The sequence below is a fragment of the Saccostrea cucullata genome, unplaced genomic scaffold (genome assembly GCF_032062105.1).
Source record: "Saccostrea cucullata isolate Sc308-1 unplaced genomic scaffold, CSIRO_AGI_Scuc_v1 ctg1102, whole genome shotgun sequence".
Classification (NCBI taxonomy): Eukaryota; Metazoa; Mollusca; class Bivalvia; order Ostreida; family Ostreidae; genus Saccostrea; species Saccostrea cuccullata.
In genome coordinates this window covers 163435-188555 of record NW_026929005.1, presented here as the reverse complement: position 1 = coordinate 188555, position 25121 = coordinate 163435, and the positions used below count along the sequence as shown (strand labels likewise).

The window sequence follows — 25121 nt, the reverse complement described above, 5'->3', positions numbered from 1 at the left end:
GCAAGCAACAGCAATTAAAAATGGAGGGGCAGATTACCACGCAGGGATTTAACTATGGATACTACCTATATATTTATTAATGCCTATAAAAGTGATTTTTCCTTCTTATTTTACGTTTATCACAGACTGCTTTGGTTTCATTTTACTGATATCCAAAAATAATTGCAGCCATTCTTTATTTATGAAATAAAAGCCAGAGTTAAAATAAAAAAATAATGAAGAGAAAAAAAATTAAAACATTTATTGAAAAGAACATTTTTCAGTAAAAAAAAATCAAGTACAGATTTTAATACAATAATAATCAATGAAATGAAGGAATAAACTTGATATGATTAAAAATGGAATGATATGTTTTAAGATGTTGAACAGAATTTTTTATGCATAATATATAATCCTTCTGAAGTTTTGAAAATGTAAAAATGTACAGAATATTAATTGTTATACTTCCAAAGATATGTCATTAATAAAGGTGAAAGGCGTAAAAAATCAATAAAGAAAAACTACAAATACAAACTATCTGGTAGTAGTAAAAAAAAACAACTCAAATTCTTAATACAAATACAATTTTTAAACAAAACGTATGAACATAAATTCTGCCGTACAATGTATTTTAAGATCGGAATTATACAAACAACATTATAAAAAAAAAGCCTTTGGTGAATAAATGAAAAATATTTCACACACTCATTGTGTATATAAAGTACAAACTATTGTTAAAAAGTTGTGATTCAAGCTCTATATAAATGTTATGCATCAAAAGAGATATCTTTTGTAGGCAGTAAAATGTGATTCTATCTGGAATACAATTATTGTATATTTGAACAACTACATATTTTAAAACTCTACCTGAAATACAACTAAACTTACATACAATGTATTTTAAACTCTACCTGGAATACAACTAAACTATATTTAAAGAAATACATATTTTAAAATTCTACCTGGAATGCAAATGTATATTTAAACAACTACCTGGAATACATCTAAACTATATTTAAACAACTACATATTTTCCAACTCTACCTGGAAAAAAACTAAACTATATTTTAACAACTACATTTTAAACAACTACAAGCAAATACTACTGATTATGAAATGGGGACATAATTCAGTTTTAAACCTTATATATTATATACACATCAACAGGACAATTGTAAATTATGTAATGTCCACATGTATCTCATAAGAAGAGAGAAGGAAAAATGAAATATGCATTCTGAGAAATGTTAAAGTTGAAATATTATAACTGTTAAAACTCAGTTGAAGGAGTGTAATCAATTGCAGTTTTAAAAAGTGAACACAAAGCCAAAATTACTGAACAAAAAGACACATGCTGGAAAAATGCCCAGTACATAAAATTATTGTTGTTGAGCATCTAAATAAAAAATTTGTACAAGAAGGGAAAATAACAAAACATTCCAAGAATTTTCAAATTACATACAATCATAATCTTGATTATCAGTTGTACATAGCATCTACTTCTATAAATTGTGCACAAAAAGGAACATAACAAAACATTCCAAGAAATCTCAAGGACATACAGTCATAACCTTGATTATCAGTTGTACATAGCATCTACTTCCATAAATTGTGCACAAAAAGGAACATAACAAAACATTCCAAGAAATCTCAAGGACATACAGTCATAACCTTGATTATCAGTTGTACATTAGCATCTACTTCTATAAATTGTGCACAAAAAGGAACATAACAAAACATTCCAAGAAATCTCAAGGACATACAGTCATAATCTTGATTATCAGTTGTACGCTAGCATATACTTTCATAAATTGTGCACAAAAAGGAACATAACAAAACATTCCAAGAAATCTCAAGGACATACAGTCATAATCTTGATTATAAGGCATCTACTTAAAAGAATTGTGCACAAATAAAAAAAAAACCACATCCCAAGAAATCTCAACAGACATATTTAAATCAAGATTGTTTATCATCAGTACTATACAGAAAGCCAGTCAGAAATATTTTTTTAAAGTTATAAACCAGTCCAAGTAATGTTAAAGTGCATGTAATCCTAATGAATGTTGAGCATCAGTTGTACAATAAAGAAAAACTCAAAGAAAAAAATATTTCTGAGCATATTCTAGTAATCATGATTGTTAACAATCATGTAACAGATAATAAAAATTACTCATGATAACATTTGAAATACTGAACATACTGGGCAAAAATTGGAGAACAATTATTGTAAGAGAAGTGCAAGTTCATAAAATAATTATTGTTCTATCAGTTATCCTTGTAATAATGTACATAACTTCAAAGACAGGATAAATGTTTTCTTTCCAACAAATCATGAAATATATTTTATGTGTGCAAGTTTGTTGCCATTAGCAACGTAAGAAACTGTAAATGGAATTTTATTTACAATCCTTGACACGGTTGTGCTGTCTAGTGCAGTATCACAGTTCATGGAAGACAAGAGGGACTGGATGAGTTCTGTGAACATGGTATAAGTCTGCATGTTCATGCCATTTCTTTGAAGGAGGATTTTACATACTGCCCCAGAACCAGCACTTGCTGCGGTATAGTGCATATTGCAAGTTGTGCAGATGTTGTTTTGCAGCTTTTTCTTGCAGCATGGTGGGTTTATACAGCAGCTGTGAAATAAATTGAAAGAGAAATACTTACTTCTAAGGAGAATTGGAAAAATTTACAAAACTTTATAGCAAGCATGCTTTTTATGATCAATAATATTGGAAGATTCTATTTGATATAGATTTTCCAGTGTTATAAATGATATAAATAAATGATGTAGACATGTAGTTTACTAATAAGTGTCTTTATTATGAAAAGATGTTTAATTCCCCAATATGTAGTTGAAATAACATTTTACCTGTACAGATACAGGGATTGGACCCCTAGCACCTGCCCGGTGACTTTGCTGAGGTCTTCATCTTCAGAATCGTCTGTGGATGAGATGTCATCAATGTCTGGCATGAACTGAAAATATTAATAAATAATGACAGATACAGACCATACAGACAAACTTTAACATAAAATTATTTTAAAAGACTCTAAAAATACTATACCTCTATAGACGATCCAGTAGGCTTACTGCCAAGAACTGGCTTCTGTGATTGCAGCACATGATCGAACTTGGAAGTCCTAGAGAAGTTCAGCAGTTTAACGCAATTTCCTTTTGCAATTTCTGTTTCAGCCATGTCACGCCAAAGGGCAACATTAATAGATCCCGTGTTGTCTTTGATTTTAATTCTTTTAAATTTTACTTCTTCCTGGGTTTCCCGAATTCGTTTTGTTGTGATCTTGTTGCACTAGAAATTTCAAAGTAAAATTTATTAACTTGATAAAAAATTATCATGAAAAAGAATAAATGTTTTGATTTTGAGAATATCAAGATAAACATGTAATATGTACAAATAATAAATTATCAATGCAGATAAGAATGTGAAATTAAAACAAAATATGATTCTGATAAAAAAAAAAACATTTTTTAAAGTACATGTTCTTCAAAAACCTAATATAAAATTATATCAATATGTACTTACTGCAACTACTTGGCCACACACTGTGATTGTTGTTTTTTGAGGCGATATTGCGGCATCTTTGACTTCCCAAATTTTCCCACTTTTTGTTTCTCTCTCATAATTTTCTCGCAACTCTTGTGGAACTTGTAGTGCACTACTCACAAAAACATCCGACTTCACCGTCACTGCAATGTTACTAAAATGTAAAAAAAAATTGTCTTCTATGATGCATTTAAAACAGAGTTAAATTTCAGGTTTACTTTGTAAATGTAAAAGGCCTCATTTATTTATTTATTTGGTATTTAATATTTGAAACAATGTACCCATTTGGTTTTTTGATCACATCCTTAATGATGATGCTTTCATTTTTTTTTACGAGTGGAAAGTGATCAACAGCATAAAAAATAAAGTTGTCGTATTTTGTAATGTCAGCACAGGTTGCCTGGAGCATTGTTGCTTCTCCTCTTTTGGTAGATTTGTATGGTTGGGGCTTCCCACAGTCAAGTACACAAACTTTGAAGAAGCCATTACAGAATTCATCCTTCTCAGGATTCTGTGGTAGAGTATTTAACGAGATGAAATCTGAAATTATGAAAAAAATATTTAAAATTTGTCAACATAAAAAAAAACACCTGAAAAATGGATATATGACCCAAATGCATAATAAAATGTTACATACCTTATAAAAATTAAGAAGCACTTTTGTTATGATATAATGAAGATACATGCCTCACAATCAATTCAAAATTTTGGCAAAAATTTTTAATCAAGTTCTATAAGTGCAAAGTCAAGCATTGTACTCAATATATATATGCAAAACTTAGGAATGCAGAAATGAAAAATTTATTTGAGTAAGTTAAATTTTTCCAACATATTTAGGTACTCGTTCAACACTAGCTGATCTGGTTTTATTTTACCAAGGCATAATCCTGTTAAGAAAACACCTTGCAAGCTGTTTACACGACTTAATGCAACATATGCTTGTCCATTTTGAAACAAAGTATCATCAAGACATAAAACTGCTTCATTTAATGTTAAACCTTGAACTTTATGGACAGTTGCAGCCCAACAAGGCATCAATGGAAAAGTTTTTCTGATTATGTATCGTCCATCATAATAGAATTCTTGACTATACATTTCAATACTTACAGATCCATTAAAATTGCAAACTGATTTTGGTAGTTTTTCTGAATTATTGAATTTAACATCAACGGACTTGACAATTATTTCATCAGTACAGGGAGTTGTGTGTATTGCATGTATATAACCTCTTGCTCCATTTACTAATCCAAACTTGACACAAAGGTTTCTAACTAACATTACTCTTGTTCCAACGGACAAGGTTAGTGAAGATAATAAGCCACCAGCATCACGATCATCAATCGGGATTAAATTAGCATCATCAACTTCAATGTCAGGTGTTAAATCATTTTGTGAGAAAAAATGCTGAGCTTTTACAACAAATTCCTCAGTTGTCAAGGTCTTCTGGACGTTTGAATTATGATGTTCAACTTGCTTACAAGTAGGAAATATATGAAAAATGGATGAGAAATTTGAATGGTCTTTAACTAAACGGGTTTTTAATAAGGCAATGTCATTTTCATTCATATTTCCAATCCTCACTCTATTGAGCAGTTTCATATATGTGACATCTTCAGCTTGCCTAACATTTTGTTGCAGTACAAATGGTAGAAATCCATTCCACAAAATAGAATGACAAAAAGCAAAACTTCCACGTACTGGTCTTAACTGAAAGAAATCTCCCACAAGAATCATATGAAAGCCACCAAATGGCAGGTCATTATTTCTGATTGCCTGCAATCGTAAATGAATGTGTTCTAACATTACTGCACTTACCATACTTATCTCATCTATGACTATGGTATGAACATATTGAAAAGTATTTCTGAGCTTCTGCAACACTTGTGAAGACAATTGTTTAAAATCATAGTTCTTTGAGTGCTGAACTGGTATTTTTAATGCAGAATGAATTGTATAACCATTAATGTTGCATGCTGCAACACCAGTTGGTGCCAAAACAACAACAGGATTTACTCCTGCATATAAGGCATGCATAGTATTGGTATATTCTACAAGAGTTTTAATTAAATAGCTTTTTCCGACACCTGCACCACCAGTAATAAATATCTGTAATTGAGATTTGCTTCTTTGAAAGTGGTTTTTCACATACAAAAATATTTTCTGTTGATCATTTGTTAAAGACTCGATAGATTGTATAAAATCTGTGTTGCTAATACCAGTTGCTAACTGATGCCATTCAATATCATCATTGGCAATTGAGGTAGTTTTGTTAAAGATACTTTTTCTGATGTGTTCAGCACTAGAGCTATTTGAATCAACACATGGAATTGTATCATTTATAATCACTGGTGGACAATTTTCATAATCTGATACTGGTGTTACATTTATTTCTGCCTCTGATAAATGCACTGATCGAATAATATTTTCTAGTTCATCACCTGAATAACCGATATTCACAGCTTGTTTGTCAAAATCATTATTCTTATTGATAAAAGCTGCTTTGTATGAATTATATGGCTTTAAGAGATCATCATTGTTGACATGAGGCAAAAACAATAATAGCAAACTGTAATAATATTCCTCAGTATGACGGGAGGGTTTAGTTACTCGAACTACAGCAGGTTTCTTTCTTTTTTCTACAAAAACACAATGCCCATTACATAACTGTATCTGATGCATATTTTTTTTACTACCACTACTCTTTGAATGAGACACTTTATACAGCCTACAGAATGTGAAAAGGCTCACTGTGGATAGTTCTTGTGGTCTTGCACAATAATAATCAAAGATATTATTTTCAAATATGTCAGTGGAATTTGGAGGCAATGATTTTAAATTTTCACTGGATTTCAGTCTTTTATATCTATTTTCTGGTTTCACTGCAACTAATCTGATAGTTTCTCTGGAGGAAAATATTAACTGAAGATTGCCAATTCTATAGGCAGCTTCTTGTGCACTTAAAGTTCGATGTTTTAGTACACAAAATCCAATTTTACTTAGCCTTTTTCTAAATGAAACTGGGGGATTGGCTTCATTCAACTGCTTCAAAGTTTCTGAAAGAGCTAATTTTAGAGTATTAGGCTCGGATTTACAAATGTAAGAGCATACATAATAAGCAACACCTAGAGGTCCATCAACCATTTGTATATCCATGTTTGCCTGCCAATGTAACAAAATAGTTGGATTATATGCATTTATCATGGACTCAAGTGAATTTCTCTTAGTTTCATAGAACTTTCTTGATGAAGTAACATTCAAACTTGTAAATAAATGAGTTTTTGCACATTCTGCATAGGGAAATCCAAATCGACAGGTTCCTCTACGTAAACAAGATTGTCGATGATCATGTACCTGCAGCTTTTTAACTAAATTATGTAATTCTGGATGTTTGCATTGTGATGGAAATTGTGTACAAATGGTTTTATTAATATATGAAGTTACATTGTCTGCAGTATCATTATAAATGCTAGGGGCATCTTCAATCCAGAAGAAAATGTGTAGATGTGGACTTCCTCTGGCTTGAAATTCTACACGTGCAAAGAAATCTTTTACAATACCTAAAGGGGCTTTTGGTCCCTTAATCACTTTATTTAGTAATGCTCGCCACCTTCTTTCAAAGTGTATTGCTACCATAAGAGGATTTTGTTGTACAGCAGAAGGCAAATCTTTTAAATCAACATTCAACATTGTTGCAAGTTCTGGCCAATGATAATCATTTGCTGAAAGAGTCATGAACAGTGTGGGAGGACCTAGATTTTTCATCATTGCAATTAAATCAAACAAAACATCTTTCCAATATGCTACTGTACCTCTTATTGATTTCATAAACATGTAAGAATTGGACATTAAATCAGGGGAAGGTGTTGTCAAATTCTGCAGCTGTAATAAGTTATTATCACTTTTCTTAATGCGCATGTAAATTGAAATGCATTCAAATAATCTATTACTTTCAAAAGAATTTACTGAACTGAAAAGGTATGAAATATCTTTACGCCATCTAGAGTCAATATTATATAAACGGGATTTATAATACTGAAGGAATGTTAATTTTTTTTGTCTCTCATATTTAAAACCTGCCTTTCCATATGGAAATAACCATGGAAATGTCATTTCCTCTCCATTAGTCTTGCACATTATGTTTGTTAAATCATTAACAACAGGTAATGAAATTCCCCTTCTGTTATTAAGAAGAGATGCTCCCATATCTATGTTTGGTTGTACATAATCTGTAGGTATTCCACTTAACTCCAGAATGCTTTCAATATTAACATCACATGGTTCATTTTCTGTATAATTTGAATTAGACCAATTAGAAATATTTAGGTCCTTATAAAGATAATTGTGTACTTTCAACCAAGAAAGTGCTTCAAACACCTTCCTAACTCTTATAACCTTTGGTTTAGATTTGGCTGAGGAGTATATGAAAGCTAAATTTGAGTTTTGTCCATCTCGTGGTAATTTATTTACAAGGTCAGGAAGTTGCATAGGTAAATGAATAGCTAGACCTCGCATTCCAAGTTGCCCTATTGGATATGCAGGTAATACAAGTAAGGAAAAGAATGTGTTAATTAAAGATATGCATCTTTTCTCCATTAAATTCAAATTCTGCAATTCAGTTGGCACATCACCAGGACTTAATTCATTGCATACAAAGTCTAAAGGACTCATACCTTTGTTTAGATGCCGTTTACATAAACTACAAAGAACATCACCTACAGACACATCATACAGTTCATATTCACTGTTACTATACATTATCTGATTTTCAAATAAAAATCGTCTACATACTGTACAAAACTTATCTGGTTTCATAGAGATCAATTTTTCATACTGTTTATCTAATTGAAGACTTTTAGGGTCATAAATAAAGGCTGCATTATGTGTACTATCACATGTCTGAGGCGCATTTGGTAAAATGTCATAAACTTTGTTTATATTAATTTCTGGCAAAACAATATTTATGAATTGCCCACTGCAATTAATATTGACCATTTCATCAACTTTATGGTAAGTATGATTCAAATTGTTTTGAGACTTTGTGTTGTTAAGATTAACATTGAATTTCTTCTTCTTAACATTACAATTGTTAGACAAAGCATAAGTGTGATTTGAAACACTTTCCTCCCTAGCATGTTTTTTTGTGCTACTTACCTGCTGGTAGTTCTTGACAGTATCTGTTTCAATTTGTCTAGTATAAGTAGTAGTTTCTACGTTATTTTGATTTCTAACAATTCTACTATCTGGAGTGATATCAATGCCTGAAATTTCAAATTCCTGTCCACTATGCAATGTGTTTAAATGCTGATATAACTCCTGAAAGTCTTCAAAGTAGAACACCCCTGCAGATCCATCACCATCAGTTATACCATATCTATTAGTGGCATGGGAATCAAATAACAAGTAGGTTTTATCAATAGGATTAACCACAACACTGTATGTGAAATCCCCAAATGTGAGTAAAACAGACTGACTGGATTGTAAGCAAATGAAGAGTCCAGTTTCAAAATCTGTAGACTGAGCAGCCAAATTTCCAGGAAGTCCAACAACACCATATGTTGATCGAGACATTTCAACATAAATATTTACAGCATTAAAGACATTTGGCATAAATGTTTCAATAAAATTAGGCAATTCATTGTGCTGTAAATTTCTAGGTTCAATTCCCATAGTTTCTAAATGCCTTACATATCTTAAATGACCCTCCCTTACCACATTCTCAATGTCATTAGATATTAAGCCAGTCCAATTTCTCTGTAGAGTAAAAAAACAAATTGCAATTAAAGCAATTACAGAACATTGGCGCCCTGCATACATATCTCTGAAAAATGGAAAACCTTGATGAATTCCACAATGAAAAGCCCTCATATTGTCTAGATGTCTTAATTAGTTAATAACCAAATTATATTTTAAAATTACTTACCCATGGCATGAATGTCCTATATCCAAATTTGTAACATCAATCGCAGAAGCTAAATATTTCCAGGTTATAAAACATTCACTATAGTATTCTGCACAGCAGCAAGGTAGCTCAAAGTACAAGATCCAATATCAAATATTGTTATAGGCACATAGACATAGAAGGCATGTGATTTTCTCACAATTAGATCCAACTAAGGTCACAAATTATTCCAATAATATAGCACTAGAAGGTAGGTAGATTCCGTTTGCAAGCAAGGTCCAGCGTAAAATGCGCAGTTTCTTTTGGCCGCACTATATATATGCAAAGCACGGACGTCTGCGAGAGCATCCAGGCGATTTTTGGTAAAATTTCATTCTAGCGGTATTTGTGCTTCTGGGTGTTTACAATTTACTTAAAATCAAATACTTTCCTTGAACTATAATTTCTTAACACAATACAGAGTTATCAACAATAATTATACTTCATTTAAAAGCAGCTAATCATTAAAGTTTGACAGGAATTAATTTAATAAATCCAATTACAGTCTAAAAAATTAACATAAAATTAGCGTTGACCACTCTTCATTCATTTTTTGCAGAATCTAATTTAGTCTTTGAATGATATACTTTGCATATTTATTTGTTTTTATTTCGACTGTAAAGCATGCGTATAAATTTAAGCATCGCAGTCCCTGCTGTTAGGTTTATTTTACCTGGATTTGGTCTATTGATCGCACACCTGTAAGCTAGTTCTTAAATTGTGCGAGGACCAGTTTTCCTTTGGCGTCAACAAATCTATATATAGAAATCACGTCATTGTCAGTTCTCCTTGTGTGGCTTACCAATTTGATAAGGCATAGTATTGAGGATCAATATATAGATGAGACACCAAAACTATAGATATAAGCATGTACTTTTTTCTAAATTTTGATTTCAAATAGGACTAAACCGAAAGTAGATCATTTTGTACCCTTCTAAGCTAGTTCTTCTAAAAAGAAAACCAGTTTACAGGCTACTTGGAACTCCTTATGTAGATTTTTACTTGGGTAAATGTAAAACATCGAGGATTCCGGAAAGATTAATGGCGGCTTACACTAGGACTTCGCTTCCGGCATACAATCTTAATGTGTCATCTCCCAAAACCCAACACATACTCATATACATGCATGACGTCCGAATCGGGGCAGACGGAGGGGGCAACTTTATAAAATACGATGAGCAGTTTAGACTCAAGCTTAGCCTTGATAAGTCAACTTCTTGGGAGGACATCGACATCTAATATCTCGCAAACACAGGCAGGGAGGTCCTTACCTGCATCACATGGTACAGCCCAAGTGTTACAACAATAACTTTCAAGGCTATTGTACTAAACAGGTTGCACATATGCACACCTATGCATGAAGTGTAACAAACCTCACGGCGTGCAACAATGTTACTTAGCCCGCACTTTCAACAACCAAAGTCCTCGTGCACAAAACTACAATTTTCGCCCTTCTTCAACAAATGCTATTGCATAGCGGGGACTACGCCCCGGGGCTATGGGACCCAGGTTTTTCACCCATTAAACTTGACCAAATAATGCCCTTGCTTCAACAATATGCAAGTAAGAATTTGGGGCCCTTCAGACCAGTTACCCATAGAAAACTTGCACATTTCCCCAATAGGTAATGTTACCAATTTGAAAGCAGATTGGTGTGGAGGATGTTCAAACATCTTTTATATCCACCCAATGAAAGTACAGACCCTGAGACGTGCTACTACGCTGCGCAAACGAAACGCTGCACAGTTTACCCGGAACGCTTCACGGTTTTGCACGAAACGCTGCACGATTTACACGAAATGCTTTGCACGAGAGGCTGCACGGTTTACACGAAAGGCTGCAAGAAACGCTTTGTACACGTTTCTCACACGCTTTGTACACGATTCTCACACGTTTTGGCCTCAGTTTGGATTTTCTACTCGGATTCTCTCGGACGATTCTATAACTGTAGATTCCTAAATATACGCGTGTAATTAATTATGGCGTAATTTCGCGAGAAGCCTCACACGCCAAATATAATTACAATTACTCGCCTTTATTTTAATGGTGCTGAAATCTATGTAAAATGTATTTACCAACTGTCCATTCTGGAATAATTATTCAAACGTTTGTCTGTTTGAATATCAAACAAACGTGGATAACTACAATTACTGATATTTTAAAATAATTGTTAAGGCATTAGTACACGCTGTTTTTTTCACTCATTTTTCAAAATATAGGGACACCTTTGAGTAATAAGCTTTTTTTTTTTTTTTACCGTCAAACGTTTCTTAAAAACTACTGTTTACTGTGTAAACTACTCCCGAAATGATGTCTATCAAATTTGCTAAGTGTCTTAAAGTCAATCATACGCCATCAAACATAAGATCTGAAAATGATCATGAACATGCATTTAAAAAATATATAATTTATTAAATTGTACATCATACTCTGTAAATGTTATCTTGAACAAAGGAACGTACAGGTAAAATTCTTTACATCAGTTCGATCCCAAACGAGGAAATTCGAGTTAAAATCCATGATCTTAAATTATTACAAAATTGAAATAGTGCACTAACGATTTCACTGTCGGGTAGTTTACATGGTTTAATGTGTGGTGTCCAGACTAATGAACAGTAGCAGAAGCATTCTTCATTCAAGGACACATAAAATACTGTACAATATTGTACCTACCGGGACTTAAAATGTCTTTATCTTCTTCCATCCAAAGCTAATCATGATTCCCCTGTTCTAGACACCCTCTTTCCAACTTTCCTTCTGTGCAACATCAACATGGCATTCGATATTTTTGAATTTCAGCGTATTGTTTTAAGTACGGCTCCGTGTAAAAATCATGCAGAAGGTGATTCATGGGGGGTTTCAGAATTTCTTCAAACTTTGCATGTTGGTAGAGTATGCTAAGATACTCCCAAAAATATTATAATTTTTTTTTAATTCTGCCAATGGTATCCATGGCAACCGATAAACTGTTTTGGGCAAAAAATGGCTGAAATTTCCTCTAAAAACAGGCAAAAATACCAATAATGAAGATTAAATGAAAAGAAAACTAAACAATAAAACACATTTATGTTTATTTCTTATTAAAATACAGCATGAGTAGTTACTATCCATATCTAGTCAAAATATTTTTATGACCAGTAATGTGTTCTAATTTTAAGCTAAAAAGGGGAGATAATCCATATCGGCAAAAAATGTAAAATATCCATTTTTTAGGATTTTTATCTATCAAAAATTTCTAAAAACCCCACAGCCAAACTAAAAAGCCATGCTAGTTTCATAGAGACTATAGTCTAAAGTCAATAAAATTATTAAAACATTTTTGTGCAAATGATTATTAATTTCTCAAAACAACTGATGAATTTTGTACAAAAATGGTAATTTCACTTTTTTTGTCACAGTCCAATATATGCCATATATGTTTGCATGTAAAAAATAAATAGCATTTCAAAACCATATTTTTATATTTCCCTTTTCAAATACAATCAAATCATTTACTTTTCATAATTAATCCAAATATTACCACATCCAATAATAGTTTTTAATTTTAAGCTGAAAGGGGGAGATAATCCATGTCGAGAAAACATGAAATTTTCAATTTTAAAAAGATTTACAGCTAAATTCAGCTATATGATAAAAAATTTAAAGAAAAATACACTACAGCCAAACAGAAAGGCAGTGTTTATTTCCTAGACACCATACCTTATGGCAAATAAAATATTAAAAACATTTTTGTGCAATTGATTATTAATTTCCAAAAGCCATTGAAGAGTTTTATACAAAAAATGGGAAATTCACTTTATCGTTACGGTCAAATAAATGTCATGTATATATTTATGCATGTTAAATTATAAATAGCATTTCAAAACAATTTCTTTATAGTTCCAAATCCAAATACAACACAATTATTTATTTTCATTAATCAAATTATATCTATATCTACAGTATTATTTCTAATTTCAAGCTGAAAGGGGGAGATAATTCATGTTGACAACAAACAACAAAATATCATTTTTTGAGGATTTCAGTTATCAAGAAAATAAAATATATCTATGATTTAAAAAATAGCCAAACAAAAAGGCTGAGTAGGTTTCATAGATACCATACCCTATGGAAAATAAAAAAAAATCGTGTGCACAAAAATCATTGTGATTAATAATTTCACCAAAAAAAGAAGTAGCATCATCTTTTGTCAGAGTCCAATATATACACCATGTACACACGTCAGTACATGTTTACATGTAAGAATATCAGTTTACATTTTAAAATAAATTCCTTTACATTTCCAAATTCAAATACAAAACAAATTATTTTTTCTTTAATGAACAGTAAAATGTAAAAAAAAATATTTGAAAATATTAATCATATTAATATTGATTATTAGATACATTTATCATATAATCATTGTATATGTAAACACAATTTTTAAAGTTTTACATCTTTGTAAGGTGCAGGCATGCCACTCAGAATATCACTAATCTCCCCTGCTTCTCTTCTGTAGTAAGTGACTGTCCTTTGTTTGTTAGCCCTCTTCTAAAAGCACTTAAGATCCTTGGGAAGAGAATTGCTGCCTGATTAACATTATCCAAAGTACCGTCATAGAATCCACTGAACTCTAATCTCTGCTTTTTGACAGCTTTAAATATCTTATTTTCCACTATTCCTAAAATAATAATTACAATATACATGTACATGTACTTATCATTCATCAATTTAGAATTCTTTAGTTTAAGCTACATTATTATTAAGGTAAAAAATGGTTATTTTGATTTTATAAATTACTTTACATGGAATATCAAGTTTATATAATGCAGTAATTTCATTAAAAATCTATAAATGCATGACATATATTCTCCCACCTTTGGAGTCTTATTAGTTGGTGGTGTTCAATGATGTTTTCTTGCTGTCTGTAATAAATAGTGTAACCTTTTCCTTTAAAACCATGATGCAGCCCAATCGCATACATTCTGTGAAAATAAAATGGGGTTTAATTCATCTGAAAAACAATAATACTAATTTATGAAATACAGTAAAACAAAGTTATAACAAAGTCACCGGGACCTATGAAATTACTTTACTACATCAATTAGTTATATCCATATAAGGAATTTGTTAAATTTATATAGCTGGGGATCTAAAATAACTTCGCTATATCTGTGAATTCGCTATATCCGTGTTCGTAGTAAACGAGTTTTGCTGTATGTGAAATATCTTTTCTACTAGTGTATTTTTCATCATTTGCAATATGTCTCCAGTTTTAACTTCAGTACAATTTAAACAGAATCTACACTATTTGAGGCTTCTTCTAATGAATTCCATATCAGTACAATATTAATCATGGCTTTGCTGTTCTAGGGAAGATTCTCCCCTATATATTGCAATGTGAAACTTTGATCCCCATTGTGGCCCCATCCTACCCAAAGGGGGGTTTAACTTAACCAATTTATTATACACTACATCACCAGAGAATGCTTCCATATCATCACTTTGCTGTTCTTGAGAAGATTTTAAAAGATTGTTACTTAAACCATTCCAAGTTTTCTATCTATTTTTTAAGATCCATGTGTGCCTTGGTTTTGAATCCCAATGAGAAAAGCCCTTTATTTTTCATTCAAAAGTCATGACCAAGGTCATGTTTTTGAAAAGTTTTTCATTTTCAGTTGGGTGTCATATCTGTAATCTGTTACAAATCTGTTTGCCTGTGACAAAATTTGTGCATCTCAGGCGGTTGAGCAACAGTTATTTCAAACACTGCCTTAACCATACCATCATACTTATTCATGCCTCATTGCACATAGGGGAGTGCACAGTAACTTAAACAGGTCTAGACGACAAGATTATCTGATGACACATCAGCTTAAATTTGCATGTAAATTGGCTATCAGTTTTCTTTACATAGTTTTAGACAGCAGCACAAGGTGCACAATTATCATTTAACCCCTTAATCAAATATCAAAAGTAAGACATCCAAACATCACAAGGTTTGTACGGTATGTATTGGAAGCAACTACAGTGGTACCTCATTTATCTGGACGCTTTGGTTCATAGTCAAATTGTCCAGATATGTGAAGTGTCCGGATACCTGAATTACCAGTTAAACAAGACAAAATAACGTTAAAAATTTTCGTTCCGATGAAAAATCGTCCGAATACTGAAGCATTTGGATATCTGGCGTCCAGATATCTGAAGGTTCACTGTATTTATTATCTAAAACTACAATTTTAAATGTGAGCATTGAGCAGTGTCTTTGGAAACTAATCTTTCAATTTTGGCTGTATAAAGTAAAATAGAAACTCTATTGTTTTTGGTGATGAAGTAAATAAAGTATGCAGTAAATCGACGAAAACCGTGTGTCGCTTCTGATTTGTATTAACAAATAGTAGACTGTCATGCTTGGGCGGCGCGTCGATTTACCCAAATGGACCCAAATGGAACCCAAATGGACCCAAATGGAAACACAAATGGACCCAAATGGAGCCAAATGGAAATCAAATGGAATATTAAATACCTATTATCGTATTTTCATACATATTTACAGTGGACCCTCATTTATCCAGACGCTTTGGTTCCCAGTCAATTTGTCCGGATATGTGAAGCATCCGCATATCTGAATCACCAGTTAAACAAGACAGAATAACATTTTAAAATTTCGTTCCGATGAAAAATCGTCCGGATACTGAAGCATCCGGATATATGGCGTCCGGATATCTGAAGGTCCACTGTATAATGATGAAAATAAATGAACTTACAGTAATAAATGGATTTTTTTTCCCTATTTTTCTCTAATATTGTATTTTGAAACATGAAGTTTTGATGATTTTCTATATACCGGCAAAATTATTTGGGGGTAGGGGCAGGGGAGGGGGGTTGGGGTTGGCATGCCCCACCCTCCGTTCCTACGGCCATAGAAACTATCAAATGCTTCAGTTTTGTATTAAATTATGTTCATTAGTTATTACAAATAGAATTAAATCGGATTTTTAAAAGTACAATTGAAGAAAAAATGATATTTAAATATTCTCTTTTTGTTTTAATTTTATTATTTTCTAATATTTTAAATCAGTAAAAACTTGAGAATTCGCTATAATATATATATTTTATATTCCATTTGATTTCCATTTGGGTCCATTTGAGTTTCCATTTGGGTCCATTTGGGTCCATTTGGGTAAATCGACACACCCTGCTTGGGGACTCATTCAATTAATTTTAGAATGCTAGAGTAGAGACAGAAACATTGTGTTGAAAATTACCTTCCATTAACGGTAGTGTACCCGAGCTCTTAAGAAAATGGAAATTCGTCTTTTGCTTATTAAATTAAAAGTATTCAACAGCTGCAATACTACAAGTATCTATGATTTTTGCTTTTTTTTTTAAAGACTCATAATACATTGTCATATAGGACTTGTAAAGTAAAATACTTTTGACTGCATATAAAAAGCTTTACCAAGCTATTTTGAATAGATTAATAGTGAGTGCAGCAAGGGTTGCAAAGCGATGCACGTAACTGCGAGCTCTGATGACAACGCCTGGGCAAAGAGAAAATTCAGACTACTGCACATTCATTCCAAAGAATTATTTACCACAGTAATTTAGACCCACAATGCATCGCTTCATACACAAACTCTAAAGCAACATTCTTGCGAGAATAACAACAAAAGTTAAACGAATAATAAACTTAAGCTTGTCTTGATTTAAGGAATTTATCTGTTTATTGCAGAAAGATAGTCATAAACTGATTGAAATCAGCCTTGTTCAGGCTTCCGTTTGGTAAAGCAACATACAAACGACGTCATATGACGTAAGAATCTAATACGCACCGAATGTCACGTGCAGATTTACATGTCCAATCTAAATGAATATGGATAAGTATATGCGCTCGCCCTAACGGTCACACCGTCAACATATTAAAGCTCATAACATAGCTATTTCAAGCTACAAAATTAATTATCTTAATCAAGAAATTGTTCTGCAGTGTTCTGGACCTGATCTTACCTGGTCAAATGTAACTGTCCAAATGTACATTATCTTCCCTCTCCAAGTCGAGTAAGCTGACAATATCTCTGAGAGTTTACTCTTGGACTCTGGTGGATTACCGTAGAATTTAAACTTCTGAGATAGATCACAAGGTGTCAGTAGGCGAGTACATTTCGGGAGAACGTCAACAAGGTCAATATACTAATCAACACGACACATGGCTATACTTTTGCCCGAAAACTATGCCTAATCTGTTCTTGTAGAATCCTTTCAACCAATTTATGTCACTTCACCCATATTTTTGCAATAAACATCAGAGGATGCGTCAAAATAACTTTGCAGCGTACAGCTAACCATGGAGGCTGCCATTGTTTTTACAGCGCCACCTATGTAAAATTGCAAAGGGAGATAACTCATTTGAAGAATCTTGACAAATTCTCGATTTTAAACACCTTGTATCTTTTCAATACTTCGTTTGCACAAAAATATTAAAGTAATTTTTTATTAAGCCTTCCATGTTCACTTGAATTATATATTAAGTTTTTGTACATCTTCTAGGGTTTTAAAGATATTCTTTTCTGAAATAGGCATTATTTGCACACTATCTATACAAAATTACACCTCAAGTACTTTATCCCTGGCTATATGAAAAAAGAAGAATTATTACAAAATCAACTGTTTATATTCATTCTAGACCCAAATGAATATATTAAACCCAATTTTATTGAATTTGAAGATGGTCGATGAATCACCTTATCTGTACTGTCTGCATGATTTTTACGCGGAGCCGTACTTAATTAATTGTTCGTCGACCCCGACTTCGATCCCGATGTTATTGTACTATTATTCGACAGTTAAAAAATTCGAAGTAATTTTCCACAAGTTTTCCAGCGCAAAAAATGGCTAAGTTTCTCATTTTATCATTTTTTCCAAAGAATTCCACTACTTTCCAACCCAAAAAATGTCTAAGTCCATTTTTTTTTTTCAAATTCCAAAATATTCCAAAAACTTTCAGCACACTTTTCGAGTTTGGTATAGAAATGATTGGAATTCCATGGAATTCCAAAACTTTTCCAAACCCTTTGGAAAATCTACATTAGGTTTATCAATTCAGTCTACGATGAGTACATTGTTTTAGAAAGCTCTATAAATCCCAAACCGAAGTGAGCTGTTGGGCGATAGACTTGAGGTAGTTCCTGAATTTATGGCGGGTCTTGTATCTGTAAGGCCTTGAAAGTTTACAAAAGAATTGGATATTCCACAGATAACTAATAAAGTGTTAAGCAAATTGGTGTAATACACTCGTTGCTGTAAACGTGTCACTTAGAGTCTGGAAGCAATGTTTTGAACTTTTTTACGAATGTTCTGCAGGCATCCTCTGTTATGGGCGATCGTATTTGACTGATTTTACGAAGGTGAAAATTACAGGAACTAGTAACTGAATTTATTTGGCAGTAAATACTACGTTAACTTTTCATTCGAAAATACCCCATTTTTATTTACACATGAAACGTTAGTTGCATGATAACCGACCCACCAAAAACGGAGTTTACGTCCTAAAATGTATTTGCCACATGTTTCGTAGTAAAGTTGATGAGTTCAGCCATCTCTTTATTTAGTTTTAGAATGTTGTCTATGTGTAAAGAAATGGCAAGTATAAAAGAGGTCTGTATTTTTAAAATTCATTTTTTATCAACTCACTGACGCTTAATTAAGGGTCGTACTATACAATTTTGAAATTCATTGGTACTTTCGCGTCTCAAAGGGTTTGTTGATAATTTCAACAATGATTGGTGCAACTCACTCCGAACATTGTTTCTAAACTTTCATAGGCATTATATGTTATTCACAAGACTCCGGTCACCGATAATGTAACGTGTCCCAGCAAATAACACTAGTTCAAACACTTCCATCAAACTTGACGTTATTTCCAAGGACACCATCAATAGTAGGGGACTTGCTCATAAGATATAGCTTTTTTCTGATTTTCTGAATCTTTACAATAAAAAAATTGCAAAATTTGTGTGCATTATTCGATTCGTTGTCATGCTCAGCAAAGACAAACAATTCGTGTTACACATGAGATTGTCTGAAAACTTGTGAATGAATACTGTAGAAGTACACATTTTCTTGGGGATAAAAGACTTGTTATGAGTCGTTGTCTATTTCCTAAATTTTGAGTTTTGTTTTACAGCGCAGAATGAGTGAAGTAACCTCCATATATGTCTCATTGAAAATAATATTATCCTTGAGGACAAACAATTATGTTCGTTTTTTCATTCTTTCAACCCATCGGCGATCTCTTTTGGCAGAATGAAGATCATCCGTCAACCAAAATGAATTTAGTCGTAAAGGAACTTCTTTGATTTTTGAGGGGCATGAACATTAATGATAGATTGCAAAACTGCATTGTAGTACATTATAAAGCTTTCAACATATGTTTCCTTTTACATTTATTATATTTGTCTATGTCTTTTTACCATTTGTGAGAAAAGTAACCGTTTTTTTTCTCTCCAGTAGAACTTTGGAAAAACACAGTAAAGTATGACTTGCAAGGCTCCCACATATGTTGTAATTGTTAACCTGTTAACCTATCTTCTCTTGTTAATGACACATCTCATATATGGCACGGATGACTTGTTGCATCGAAAAAGTGATACATTAATACATTCTATGACCTGGTCAGAAAATATTGAACCTTTCATTAAGTCGGCAGCTTACTGTTGCTTTTTTAAAACTAATTAAAAACCAGGAACCTATTATGATCGACTTTTAAAAAACAAGAATGTTTGATTAAGAAATTCTAATTATCTTTTCCATGTCTTTATAAACCCCTAATTTTACAAAGCTGAAATTTTGTTACATTTAAATGTCAAGAAAAGATATGTCTCAATAAGGCTTATCTGTGGTCCCTGGGTACTCGTCAAATTTCGAACATTTATCAAAAGCCTTAAAAATTAGATTTATTATGTACCAATGTCTTATCATGTGAATCACCATCTAAAAATGTCAAATAGTTAATATAAAAGCAGCTTACGAAGCTGCGTGTTGAAATTAGGATCCTTTGATTCTCATGTATATCAAAAGAAATCAATGACAGGTACACACTTTGAAGCTTTCGAAAACAGCTAGCACAGGTTTTTACAGAGTCGAGTTTGGTATATAATGTGTACATTATATGTGAAAATTGAGTAAATTTATCTTTCTTGAACACCATTGTGCTCCATGTTTTTGAATTAAGCTTAAATATTCTTCTTTACATAATTTTACTACTGCATCTCAATAAAGAGATTGGTCCCTGTAATTTGATGTATATTATAGATGGGTCATTTTTTTAAAAATAGAGTGAAAACATCAACTAATTTCCAAGAATCGGGAAAAGCGTGTTTATTCAAAGATATTAAATAACATACAAAGTGACTCTAAATAAGTTAAATTGTTGATTTCCGATTGCTTTATTTACAGTACGTATGGATATTACATCAATTATTTCCTGCTTCAGAATGACAATATCACTTTACATATCCTCACACAATTAGTATTGGTCGGGTGACTGTTTCCTATATATTTCAATATTCGATAAAGAGGAGAAGTATTTATTTAGGGCTTCTACTTTTTCAAGATCAATAAATGCAGTTAAGCTATTTCCATGATCAGAGATACAGTAAATAGGAGAATGTCTGATGATGTGTGCTGAGGATGCTTTATTTTTTAAATGATGACATTCGGTTTTTGAGGGATGGAAATCGACCAAACACGGCTTTGCCCAAGCACTTATCTTATCAAGGTCATTGTATAATATCTGACAGGCTGTGCAAGCCTTTTCAAGCACAAAATACAGGGTTGTGTCATCTGCAAACATTTAAAATACGAGGGATGTCCGTAAAGTTCGTGGACAACATTGATAATTACTGACAAACATTGACAAAATATATGAAACTATTATTTTCATTAAATTCATGTTTCATTTTATAAATATGCAAGTTTTCAACAAAAACAAAGCACAAATAGTTATATTTTTATCAGACACAAAAAAGACACTTACTCATACCTGGAGCACTAAAACGAAAATTCTTTACGTTACCCGACGTCAAAAGCAAAATACGAGCACATGTAACTTTTCTAAACATAGTCAGCGTTTAACTCAATAATTGCTTATGTTGTTTTGACAAATCATAAAAATTGAACAAAATGTTCAGGTTTTATTCGTAAAATAATATTTAACAATGCCTGTCTCATATATCCTGCATATATCCTGCAATCATCCAACCACTGTCCGTGTAAAGACGATTTTTTTACGGAAATACGGCAAAGTCATGATCACGTTACGAAATTCATTTTTCACAGTACGTCCCATACGAAAATGTGTAGTTTACCGTCAACTAGCCGTCAACTAACCGTCAACTAGTCGTCAACTGATAATGCGAAAACAGTTGACCACTCGGCCTTGAATGCTTTTCTGAAAAGCGATCAACTGATTTGCATAAAACGGCCAGTTGACCATTAGTTGAATGCTAATACTTTGAAATTTCACGTAGAACCAGAGTTGACCACTAGTTGAACACTCCGACTTGTTAGAAAATTTCTCCCACGCTACATTTATGTTGGGTTCAAAATTACATTATCATAGGTCGGGTTTGTTATACCATAATTACAACAACCAAGATTTGAATCAGTACATGTGTGTTTTCTGTAGAAGATGGGAATTTTGATTTGAAACATTATTGTCTTCGTGATGATTCCGCGTGTGAAATATCTCATGTACTATTGTAAGTATATAAAATTTTAAGATTTGTTTTACTAAGCTTCTTATTTTTAAACAGATAATAGGAATACAAAAAACTCTAGCCAGTATAGGTCCCTAAACTCCCTATTTTGTGTACTTTTTAGCTCACCTCAACGAAGTTGGGGGAGCTTATGTAATACCCTCGGCGTCGGTGTCGGTGTCGGCGTTGGCGTCCCAGGTTAAGTTTTTTGGAGCAGTTTTCTTTTTAAGTACTTCTATGTCCTATATTGATTAGACGTGCATGGAAGATGCTTCTAATGTGTTTCATTGTACCAGTCAAAGTTTCAGATGCTGCAATTTCAGCAAAGGAATGGCTAGGTTAATGTTTTTGGAGCAGGTTAACATTTTTGGTGCAGTTTTTGGTGCAGGTTTCATTTCCAAGTAACTATAAGCCCTATGTTGACCAAACTTGCATGGTTGATACATCTAAGGATGCATACTACTGGGCTTGCTTCGGATGCTGAATCTGACCTACATTTTCCGGATGAGTGAACAGGTTAAAGTTTTTGGTGCAGGTTTCATTTCCAAGTAACTATAAGCCCTATGTTGACCAAACTTGCACGGATGATACATCTAAGGATGCATACTATCAGGCTTGCTTCGGATGCTGAATCTGACCTACATTTTCCGGTTGAGTGAACAGGTTAAATTTTTTTGTGCAGGTTTCATTTCCAAGTAACTATAAGCCCTATGTTGACCAAACTTGCATGGATGATACATCTAAGGATGCATACTACCAGGCTTGCTTTGGATGCTGAATCTGACCTACATTTTCCGGTTGAGTGAACAGGTTAAAGTTTTTGGTGCAGGTTTCATTTCCAAGTAACTATAAGCCCTATGTTGACCAAACTTGCATGGATGATACATCTAAGGATGCATACTATCAGGCTTGCTTCAGATGCTGAATCTGACCTACATTTTCCGGTTGAGTGAACAGGTTAAATTTTTTTGGGCAGGTTTTATTTCCAAGTTACTATAAGCCCTATGTTGACCAAACTTGCATGGATGATACGTCTAAGGATGCATACTATCAGGCTTGCTTCGAATGCTGAATCTGATCTACAATGTACATTTTACGGTTGAGTGAACAGGTTAAAGTTTTTGATGCATAATTCATTTCCAAGTAACTATGACTTCTTTAATGACCAAACTTGCACGGATGATACATCTAAGGATGCATACTACCGGGCTTGCTTCAGATGCTGAATCTGACCTACATTTTCTGGTTGAGTGAACAGGTTAAAGTTTTTGGTGCAGGTTTCATTTCCAAGTAACTATAAACCCTATGTTGACCAAACTTGCATGGATGATACATCTAAGGATGCATACTACCAGGCTTGCTTCGGATGCTGAATCTGACCTACATTTTGTGGATGAGTGAAAATGTTAGTTTGTGATGAATGTATCATTTCCAATTAACTATGAGCCCTATAATGAGCAAACTTGCATGGACGATACATCTTAGGATGCACACTAATGGACTTACTTTGGATGCTGAATTCGACATACATTTTTTCAGATAATAGACCAGGTAAAAGTTATGGGTGCAGGTCAATTACCAAAAAACTTGAAGGCTTATATAACATTGTATAAACCAAACCAAACTTGCACAAAGGTTGCATCAGGAGATGAAAACTCTCAAATTTGCTTCAGATGCTTAATTTTAATTACATTTTCATGAACAACTAGTTTAAATTTTTTATGTAGGTCTATTTCGATGTATTCGATCAAAATTGCTTAAATATTTTCATTTCTGGAATGTACACTTTTTGTTGGTTAATTGTGTGACTTTGCCTTACTTAAAGACAACATTCGTTGAGGTGAGCTCTGTAATCTCTGATTACCTATGTTTTAAATATTGAAAGAGTTCTGAAAACTTGTCATGCATCAAGTGTTTTGTTGTGTTTCTTGTTGTGTTGGTAAAAAATATACCGTTGCTTTAGACTAATTCTATTTATACATGTAACCTTTTCTGCCCAGAAAATGAAGAAGGCATGTAACAACTTATGAGAGTGTGCCAGCTCAATTCATTTATAATGCATTTAGATTTACAAGTACATTTATGTCAAATTAGAAACTCTATTGGTTTGACTTTTCATATTTTCAAGAACACTGCTTGTCTTAGATTTCAAATCTCCCTCCATTTTTTTCAAATATTTAATGAAAGCAACCTACGTACACTGACTAATGGAGTATTCAACTAGCGGTCAACTGCAAAGGAAGAAGAGGAGTAATCAACTAGCGGTCAACTGTAAAGGAAATAGTGGAGTATTCAACTAGCGGTCAACTGCAATGGAAAAAGAGGAGTAATCAACTAGCGGTCAACTGCAAAGAAAACAGTGGAGTATTCAACTAGCGGTCAACTGTAAAGGAAATAGTGGAGTATTCAACTAACGGTCAACTGCAAAGAATATATAGGAGCATTCAACAGTGGTCCACTCTATGCAAATGAGTTGACCGCTCCCTCATTTGCATGGCAAAAATTCAACTAATGGTCAATTGACGGTCAGTTGACCGTCAACTAGTAGTCAACTGAATCCTCCGATTGAATTCTAATAGTATTTTTTCATGTACTGCAATCTCGGAATGAGTTTACCTTCACGCATATGTCATCCTGTAAACTGTTCATTCCGTCTGAAAATATTATATGCCACTTAAATACTAGTAAACGACTTCTTTTACTATGTATTCCCTATTGTTAACAGAATGTATTGGTCTCTGTAGGTGTTTTTCCGATGTCTACGCAGAATTTTATCACTGTTCACTGCTCCACCTATTCCGAAAACGTCTCTTTTTTGAACGATTCCAATCCTGTCTTAGTATGTTTTATCTTTGATTGCTTCGCCGTTTGGAAACTTTGAACGTTCATATTTTGCAG

The 25121-nt window shown here is 33.0% G+C and overlaps 1 protein-coding gene and 1 long non-coding RNA gene across 2 annotated transcripts; both read right to left on the bottom strand.

Moving 5' to 3' along the window:
* Positions 1–346: 346 nt before the first annotated feature.
* On the bottom strand, positions 347–10383 carry LOC134279554 (uncharacterized). Its single transcript, XM_062761957.1, has 6 exons — positions 9469–10383; positions 3830–4088; positions 3528–3702; positions 3051–3293; positions 2855–2961; positions 347–2618 (listed from the first exon to the last, which is right to left on the bottom strand). The coding sequence occupies exons 1-6, from the start codon at positions 9470–9472 to the stop codon at positions 2312–2314; spliced, it is 1095 nt and encodes a 364-aa protein (XP_062617941.1). The 5' UTR covers positions 9473–10383; the 3' UTR covers positions 347–2311.
* Positions 10384–13832: 3449 nt separating this feature from the next.
* On the bottom strand, positions 13833–17542 carry LOC134279553 (uncharacterized). Its single transcript, XR_009994674.1, has 3 exons — positions 17476–17542; positions 14343–14450; positions 13833–14146 (listed from the first exon to the last, which is right to left on the bottom strand). It is a non-coding gene; the product is annotated as an uncharacterized LOC134279553 (long non-coding RNA).
* Between the last annotated feature and the right edge of the window lie 7579 nt (positions 17543–25121).

Excerpts from the sequence above, each read along its gene's own strand:
- LOC134279554 (XM_062761957.1), bottom strand. Across the intron at positions 3,294-3,527 it reads TGTGTGGCCAAGTAGTTGCA|TGCAACAAGATCACAACAAA; the intron begins GTAAGTACATAT and ends TGAAATTTCTAG. Across the intron at positions 2,619-2,854 it reads CAATCCCTGTATCTGTACAG|CTGCTGTATAAACCCACCAT; the intron begins GTAAAATGTTAT and ends TTTATTTCACAG.